The sequence below is a fragment of the Oreochromis niloticus genome, linkage group LG7 (assembly GCF_001858045.2).
Source record: "Oreochromis niloticus isolate F11D_XX linkage group LG7, O_niloticus_UMD_NMBU, whole genome shotgun sequence".
In the NCBI taxonomy this organism is placed as follows: domain Eukaryota; kingdom Metazoa; phylum Chordata; class Actinopteri; order Cichliformes; family Cichlidae; genus Oreochromis; species Oreochromis niloticus.
In genome coordinates, this window is record NC_031972.2 from 53,404,854 (window position 1) to 53,414,388 (window position 9,535).

The 9,535-nt window shown below is 39.1% G+C and overlaps 1 protein-coding gene across 1 annotated transcript; it reads right to left on the reverse strand.

Moving 5' to 3' along the window:
* Positions 1-3,310: 3,310 nt before the first annotated feature.
* Positions 3,311-5,977, reverse strand: si:dkeyp-59c12.1. The gene is made up of 5 exons (XM_005470765.4): positions 5,776-5,977; positions 5,125-5,389; positions 4,983-5,036; positions 4,798-4,874; positions 3,311-4,362 (listed from the first exon to the last, which is right to left on the reverse strand). Exons 2-5 carry the CDS (start codon positions 5,171-5,173, stop codon positions 3,937-3,939), a joined length of 606 nt encoding a protein of 201 aa, XP_005470822.1. The 5' UTR covers positions 5,174-5,389; positions 5,776-5,977; the 3' UTR covers positions 3,311-3,936.
* Between the last annotated feature and the right edge of the window lie 3,558 nt (positions 5,978-9,535).

Sequence of the window (9,535 nt, forward strand, 5' to 3'; positions counted from 1 at the left end):
GAATGTTGTACTTTTTTCTATATTTATATATTTGCTAAAGAACACAAATATTGGACGTATATTAATGTGGACAATTGCAGTATAAATGCACACACAGTGCACTGGTAGCCTCATGCTGTCCTGTTGCATGGGCTCAGATATTATTAGTGTTTTCTGCAGCTGATGTGATAGCATCAAGTGAAGCTGTGAAACACTTCTGGCACCTTTTGGGTTTATGTACAGGCAGAAAAAGATCTGATGAGCAGCTGCAAAATATCTAACATCTAAAGACTACAACGACCCTGAACAACAACAAAAAATCACTTTACTCATAAGAACAGTTTATGATTTTACTGTTGTTGAAGCTCTACTGCTTTAAGTGGCATCGGGTATCACTAGCTGCACGTTGGTCTAATTTTAATCCAAAAACATGCAAGACAGTATAAGTAGCACTTAGCAAGAATCCGATACCCAAAGTGCATATTCATGATATATGGTCAGCTCTTTATAATGTGCATGAAATGAAGGGGTGGCTGTAGCTCAGGTGGCAGAGCAGGTCAGCTACTAATCAGACCCCTAATCAGAAGGTCGGTGGTTCGCTCCCAGGCTGCCTCCTGGCTGCATGCCAAATATCCTTGGGCAAGATACTACTGGTGGTGCTCAGAGGGCCCAGTGGTGCCAGTGTCCGGCAGCCTTGCCTCTGTCAGTGCGCCCCAGGGCAGCTGTGGCTACAATGTAGCTTGCCATTACCAGTGTGTGAATGACTGAATGTAGTGTAAAGTGCTTTGGGGTCCTTAGGGACTAAGTAAAGCGCTATACAAATGCAGGCCATTTACCATGAAATGCATTAAAAGGCTCTTCAAACCCCCTTTGGTGGCTTTTTTGGAACAAAAAACACTTAAATGCAAAATGTTTGCCACATATCCAAAGAACTTGTTGCTGTTTAAATATTCCAAAGCTGTTTCCTGAGTCAACGGCATGAAAAGTGGTTACACAGTGCATGATTTTTAGCTACACTTTTATCCTTTTTGTAAAAGTTTCACTTCCCTCTAAGTGTCATTGCTCAAGAGACACATCATTTCAGCCCGAGTAAAGCTACAAGCTGCTCTCACAGGTGAAACATTTTGTCAGGCTTCTGTTCTGTCTAAGCCCTGCTGTAAAGACCTTGAGGGGTCAGAGACTGTGACAAGGTCCTGCAGGGCCCAGACTGCCCCAGTCTTGGTTTGTTAACCTCTGCCTTGTTCCTGTCAAATTCTTCATACACAAGAACAGAAAGTAGGGAGAGCAGCACCAGCTATCTGCCATTTGCCCTCCTCTGCTGCTCCCTTAATAGCCTCAAAGATGGACATCTTCCCAGCACCTGACAGATGAGGCTAAAGGCGAGCGCAGGAGAATGCATATGTCTGCTACCTAATCTCTGGGGTCAGACCAAGTTCACTGGAGCAGGCTAGAAACAAATTAGAGCATTTCTTCAGGGGAAGTGGTCTGCTGGTTGCAGAGTGGAATTTGCAGATTATCATGGAAAAAGCGAATGGGTGTGAATTGAGGAAGGGTGTTTCTACAACAACATAATCTGTGTAGATTAGATACGCATACTTTTTACAATACTCTATTAAACACCCGGTTAACAAACGTGCCTAAAGAAATGCATCTGATGGACATTTTAATCTGATTGAAGCCAGTTTTCTTCTCTGTGTCAGAGACAAAGAATCCACATACTTGCACAAATGAGGATGTTATTCTGGACAAGCTTTTCTCAGACACGTTGCCGGGTGTGTGATAGCCTCCAGGCTTTCTCACTTACTTCCTGATTATTTTTGTGTTTGCTTCGATCGGAGCAGTGGTTCACTGGGAGTAAACAACTGGTTGAACTTAGTTGAAGGTGCGCACGCTTGTTTCCAGGCACACTAATTTAATAGAACATGGTGTCGATATAGGTGATGCTGAGCCTATCACGCTGGGTTTCTGTAGGGAGTCTCCAGGGAAGCGCATAATACTAAATGCTAAGACGGTATTACTATAAATTCTTCATCTAGTTGGGCTTCTCCCTGTTTTTTATGAAGTAAGAAATCTTCCTTTTCTCTCCCAATGATGACAGACTCTGTTTCTCAGGTGGAGCTGAATATGTCTGCAAGCTCGATCTTCTTAAGGGTTACTGGCAGGTTCCTTGTTCTAAGAGTCAGAGAAGCAAGTGATTTGTAACATCAGGCCTATTTTCAAAGGATTTTTCACATCATGTAATATTTTCAAAGACCTACCTTGACAAGACATCTGTAAAGATTGTGGTTTATAGGAATGGGTCAAATTAAAACTTGAATGTGCTTTATTAGCTTGAAGTTAAATGTATTATGTCCTAAATAGATTTGTAAAAGATGTTTTGCCAGTATTCTTTCAAGGGGACATGAAATGAGTCGGCTGTGTTTAAGTTAAATAATAGAGGTGAATCATTTGTTGGCTTCAACCCTTTCACTGCTGGTGATTTTACTTGCACTACATCATAGACTTTAATATACAACAAAAGGTTTTGAAAAGTATATGCATCCATTCATTGCATGAAATTTCCATTCATCATACTTTTGTGCCTGTATTTCCTTAAAGCATCAAGATATCCACAGTCTATTTCTTAAGACATGTATAGGAAACCCATGCCCTCTTTCTCACCCTGTTTGGGAGGAATCCAGGCTTCCAGGATGATATTATTCAAGTTTACATGTAGCATTTCCCATTAGTCTTAGCGTTATTTTGCTTTCACAAATTCGTCAGTCTAATACATTTGCAAATAAATACAAATATTTTTGGTCCATTTCATATATGAGAGACCTCAGAGATTATGAAAAACTTTCCTTTGTTCTACTTCTAACAGTGGTTTAAGTGGTCTAATAATGGTCCAAGAATAAATATATCACGCAGCCTATATCTTCTTAGGCCATCATTAGACAGTAATTTTGACTGTAATTGTGACTCGTTGAGCCTCTGCTTTGATACACACTATTGGTCAATTATTTGAAAGTGGTATAGCTAGTGCAGTGTGAGAAAAGTGAACTGGTGGGATCTAGCAAAAATTGAAAGTCGATGTGTTCATGTGGATGTGGAAACTGTATAAAACTGCAAATCTATTCTTGAATAACTGCAACAATCCAGGCCTCAAACAATCATAACACGAAGTCTGTTGGCTGTTAAGTTGTGAGACAGTTTTGAGACATGGGTGTGAATGTTTTAGCCGAGTATCCACCAGATTAGACTTTGCTGATCTCAAGTACACACAGGATCCACACTCCTTTTGGGGTGAGCAGGAATCAATAACTGTAAAACAAACAAGCGCAACAGAAAATCTTTCTGCACATGGTTTATTTAAAATTCTTATAACTTCATACAAACAGTATATTTCAGGGACTGACTCACAGTCAAACAACCAAACATAAAGATATAAAACACTTTGAATATTCTCTTGTTCTTTTACAGTGTTTAGACTTGAATAAATAGAAATATTACACCTCACTCCCAAAATTAATTAACGGATTTAGCACTTTTCAGCCACTTTTTCCTGCAGAACAAACTTTCACTCTAATCATGAGAAATCATCTTTGGCATATACATAATAAATAAAGGCACATTTAGTTTGTGCATAGAATTTCTTTGGATCTGAAGCCACATCTGAAAAAATCTCGTAAAACACACGTACACTGCAAACACGACTCATACCTCGCTGCACACTTTTGGATCTTAAATGGCAAGAGGCTGGATGAAGAATGACACTATGCTAACTTAAGTGTAGTTAAAGTGCAGAAAGCATCTGTAACCTCTGTGAAATTGTTTTGTGCCCATGTTCTCTGAAGCATAACAGCTTTTACCTTTTTTAGAGTTTTTTTTTTTTTTTAACACACATGCGACACGTGGTAATGTTTCACTGACAGATATCCATCTGATGGAGTCTACTCTTCTTTTGTCACATTTCTACTAAAAGGACTCAGTCCGTCTCCTGGCAAACACTGCAGACATGCTTTTCACTATGCCCTTCAACCTTAGAGGCTTCTTTGTGGTTAGCTTGGCATCCTTCAATCTGTCCACCAAGCCGTGAAAGACCATGAGCACACTGTGGTAGTTCTCGGCGGCCGACACCTCATAGAACTGGCAGTGTGTGTTGAGAGCCAGCAGCCGGCCCTCTTCGCTCGTCACTGTCCGTCTGTGGTGCAGGTCCCTTTTGTTACCCACAATCACTATGGGTACTTTGTCTGTACTCAGGCAGTCCTTGTTGGATTTGATAGTCTGAATGAGCCAGCTAACTGTGTTGAAACTGGCCCTGTCGCAGATGCTGTAGACCAGAACAAAGCCATCGGCCCACCGCACCTTCTTCTCAAAGAGTGACGAGTCTGCAGAGAAATCCTGCAAAACCACACATTGAAGTTCATATTCAGCAACAGGTAGAGGCAGAAAGCAAAAAAGTACATTCGCCCTAGCATTTTATATCTTTGTACAAAAACAAGACAGTTAATCATTTTAAATTTTTATTTTGTGATACTCCATTTCTAGTACTTACAGACACAAGCTTATAGATATAAAAAGTCAGCATTATTTAGTTTTTTTTAAAGTAAATAAATACACATTCAAAATGTTCTTTGAACTTTAACATAATTTTAAAAATAATATTAGAATAAAAGGAGCAGCCTACTTTTACTTTTAATATATTTAACTTATAGCAGCAATAATATCTTTGCTCTTACTTAGATTTCTTTTAGATTTTTAAACACTGTAAAACAAGAAACGGGAGTTTTTAAATAGAACAAAACAGAATTAGTAACATCATATTGAAGTTCTTACCTGAGAATAATGTGAATCCCAAATATTGAGAGTGACCGCCCTCCCATCTACTATGAAGCTGTGACTGTAGATTGATTCTGCAAGACACAACAGAGAGTTTAGGAGATGTTTAATTGCCAGGAAAGGCATCAATGCATTAAAGTTAGCAATAAATAAATAAAATAAAATAAAAAGTGGGCACTTACCAATATCTCCATACTCTCCAATGAATCTCCGAGTTAACAGGCGGACAGTCAGCGCTAAAAAGACACAAACTTTAGTTCACTGTGTGAAAAAGAGACCTAAGTGTAACCTCTCATCTCCACTGAAAATGTGTTTTTTTTTTACCTGATTTCCCAACGCTCTCCATCCCCATAACAACAATATTGGCATCCATATTCAGTGAAACAGCTGTGTTGTGCCTCTCTGAGGAGGCTGCTGCTGTGCCACTGCTGCCGTCTGACAGCAGTTATTATACGGCAGACAGGTGGGCGGGGTAAACAAACCCCAACCACTTCCACCCCCCCACACCACCACCATAAACAACAACAGCAGTAACTTAATGATGTCTCCCTCACGTGGTCCCTCGCTTGCGTCTCTCCTGTGGAGTGCGCTGAAGCAGAGGGAATAAAGTCCAAAATGGTTCTGTCATTACGTCAGATAACCTCATTTCCACTGTATGCCACATGAGCTTAATTCTGTTATATCATCTGAGAGGAAACTAAGCTTTAAACAGGCAAATACAGCTTTTCCTAAACAATCTACACGACTGCTACAGTGTTAAAAACTATAAAGGATAGAAAAAATAATTCTGTAATCGATTAATTAGTAAAGTTGTAATGCTGGATTTTTGTTTATGATTGAAGATTGACGTGGACAGCATTCTGACACTCTAAAATATAGATCAAAGCCAAAATAAGTATTTTAACCTCAGAAAGGGTTTACTTGAGTTCATTGAGCTACAACTAATGCATCGTAATGAAGTATAATAAATCCTACCTGAGAACCTGAGAAACTAAACAACGTGGTATAAACAGTATCTGTTGCGTGTCCACTCTTTAAGAAGAAGAAGAAGAAGAAAATCTTTGTTTTGGGGGGGATATTTAAAACAGCCACAAGGTGGAACAAGAGTTCATGTTTTCTTCCACTGCACACTACTTTATTTTGCTTCCTGGAACCAGAAAAGACAGAGCGGATGCTGCTGCTGATCACCCATTGGTTGACCAGAAAAAGACTCTCAGATAATTGGCTGTTTGCACAGACACGCTGTAACGCATGCCTTCTTGTGTGTGTGTGTGAGGTGGGATGTGTACTTGTATAGCTGTGTTTGTGAGGTCCAGCCTGAGTTTTAAATCTTGGGAATGAGGACACGTCTGAGGACACTGCACTTAGTGACCTTTGAAGTGTTGATCAGGGGTTAATAGTTGGTCTTAGAGCCTAAGGTTAGATTTAGATTTAAGTTTGTAGTGATAGCTAAGAAAGACACGCATGTGTATTTGTGTGTGTCCTTGTATTACTATTATTTTGGGAACATGCATCTGCAACTTTACCTCCTTATGGGGACAAACTACAAGTTCCCAGAAGGTATATGACCTAAGTCTGAAAGGAATTTTAGACTTTGGTTAATGAGTCACTTCTGGTCAAAGTTACAGTGAGATGAGCAGCAGTTAGGTTAAGTCAACAAAAAATAAGATACAATATACTGTCCTCTCAAGTGTTGGAAACACATCCTGTGTGTGTTTGATTTTATCTTATCAGCTTTAGTTTCTCCCCTCTGCATGCCGCAATTTCCTGCTTTAATCTGATTTCTTCTCTAACCTGGTTTCTTGTGTAGCTTAGTTCATAGAGGGAAAAGTTACTCTATGTAAATCAAGCAGGACCAAATCATTCTTAGTTCAAAATAATTTAAAGTTCCCCATTACTATAAAATGTTTTGTGTCAACTGCTTGTTGTTGGGGGGGGGTTGTTTTGTTTTTATAATTTATAATTTTTATAATTTCCTTTTTCTTAACTTTTATCAATGAGATTAACCCGACCAAAGCTCCAAAAACACAAGTATTAAAATATTTGTATGCTAACCATGTACCTGTAATATTATAGCATTTATGTGATTTCATAGCTGGTATTTATAGTAATCCTCACTAACCTTTGTTTACTGGTGCATTGACTGTGAATTAACTGTGATTATAAAAAAATAAAGGTATAATAGGCTTTCGTTATGTTGGAAAGACTGCTTAATTTTGCATTTAAATGCCTTCATTTATCATTATAGGAGGTTTTAGCAATTGCGGCATTGGCTTCTTAATACTAATAAATGAAGCCAAACGTATGACCTTCATAAAGCATGTGCTCATCTAAAACAAATTCATCATAATTAAAATATGTGCTCATGCAATTTATAAAATACCAGGCACATAACTTTGAGGCAAAAAACACATTAATTAGTGTGTCAGAAACTATTCACAGCTGAAGGCGTCAAGTTAAGTTGCTCCCACAGGGATTTTAATAAATCAGATTAATAATAAACTCATATTTTCCCAGGCTGTCAGCTGCAATGACTTTTGTCATTGTAGCATATCTGTGTGAAATACAGCACATACTTCAGAGGATTTTTAAATTTCCTGGCTGGTGCAGGTGCAACATTTATGAAATCCATGGAGTTGCTACATGTAATATGGAATAAATAAAGAAGGTACACAACAAAAAGTAAAATATATGATAACCAAAAATAAGGAAATCGGTTTATTTTGAAAGAAATTGCCTTACAGTGCTTAGAGGACATCTAGATTAATATTATCATACATTGCTGACCTTAATTGCCTGTTAAATTGTACATTACCAACAAAACATTAAATACGTGTAAGTAAAAGTAAGTCAGAGTCATAACTGATGTGTTGTGCTTTTGTTTGCTGTAATAGGTGCAACAACACAAAAAATCTTTAGCTTTATAGCTAATCTATAGCTAGTTGTTAAACTACAAACTTTTGTGATAGAACATTTATTTCAGTCACTGTACAGACTAAACCATAAACAGATGTGTCTCTGTGCTAATGTGCTAAGAGTTTATTCACACATCTTTCATGGTGTGCAAGTGACAGCAACGCAGACTCAGCTTTAATTTCATCAATGTGCCAGACTGACGTGCATGTTTCACTCTTTCTCATGTGACGCATATTGCTAAATGTTTGTGCAGTTAACCATGCAGCTGTCCACAACTAAGGAAAGGAGGTTTTTAAGGACTTAATGACGCTAGACATTGTTTTAATCTTATGTGTGCACATTGCTCAGAGTTTTAATGCCCAAGATGAAATAAAAGGTAAAGAAGATATTTAGGATAATGCTAAAAATTGTACTAATAACATTGAAAAGATGTTGAAAGTTAAAAAAAATTGATTAAAATATGGACCTCTGCAACCTTCATTGGATACTTATGTAATAACTTCAACAACGTCCTCTCATTAAAGGATGTTTCACAGGAACCTGCTTCATATCTGTATGTGCTTAAGCAAATAAATCTTCTTACTGACTTAACTCACACTCGTTTTATGTGTGTGATAATTCTACCTTTCCTTCTTCTGGGGATATGATAAGGAAATGTGGTAAAAACTATCCTCACAATGAATGGAAAAGCAATGGAAACACTGGAAAGCATTCCTTATTTATATCCACACCCTATTTGCAATTCCATGAAATTTCCCACTCTATATAAAAATGTATAAAACTGAACTGAGGTGAGTACATCAGAGATATGAACATTTTAAATTAATGTTTAAGTTCAGCTCAGTGACATGCTATTTTGTTACAGCATAAACATGCACCATCCACTTTGTTTTGTACACCTGTATTGCTCATTAACACAAATGTCTATCCAGCCATTTACATGGCAGCAGTACAATACATTTAGACATGTAGACAGAGTCAAGAAAGCCTGCTGAAGTTCAACTGAGCATCAGAATGGAAAAGATTGGTGTATGGTTCCAAATAGAGAAAATAGCCAGTTAGCAGCAGTAGGCCACACTGGGTGACACTCTTGTCAGCTAAGAACAGGAAACTGCGGCTAAAATTCACACAGGCTCACCAAAACCGGACAACAGAAGAATGGATCAATCCTGTCGCAGTTTAATGGTTCAGGTTGCTGGTGGTTGTATAATGGTATATATATATATATATATATATATATTTAAAAAAAACACCCATCTCGCCCCTGCGGGCGGTTTTATCCTTCAAGCTCGGGTCCTCTACCAGAGGCCTGGGAGCTTGAGGGTCCTGCGCAGTATCTTAGCTGTTCCCAGGACTGCGCTCTTCTGGACAGAGATCTCCGATGTTGTTCCCGGGATCTGCTGGAGCCACTCGCCTAGCTTGGGAGTCACCGCACCTAGTGCTCCGATTACCACGGGGACCACCGTTACCTTCACCCTCCACATCCTCTCGGGCTCTTCTCTGAGCCCTTGGTATTTCTCCAGCTTCTCGTGTTCCTTCTTTCTGATGTTGCTGTCATTTGGAACCGCTACATCAATCACTACCGCCATCTTCTTCTGTTTGTCTACCACCACTATGTCCGGTTGGTTAGCCACCACCATTTTGTCCGTCTGTATCTGGAAGTCCCACAGGATCTTAGCCCGGTCATTCTCCACCACCCTTGGGGGCGTCTCCCATTTTGACCTCGGAACTTCCAGGCCATACTCGGCACAGATGTTCCTGTACACTATGCCGGCCACTTGGTTATGGCGTTCCATGTATGCCCTGCCTGCTAGCATCT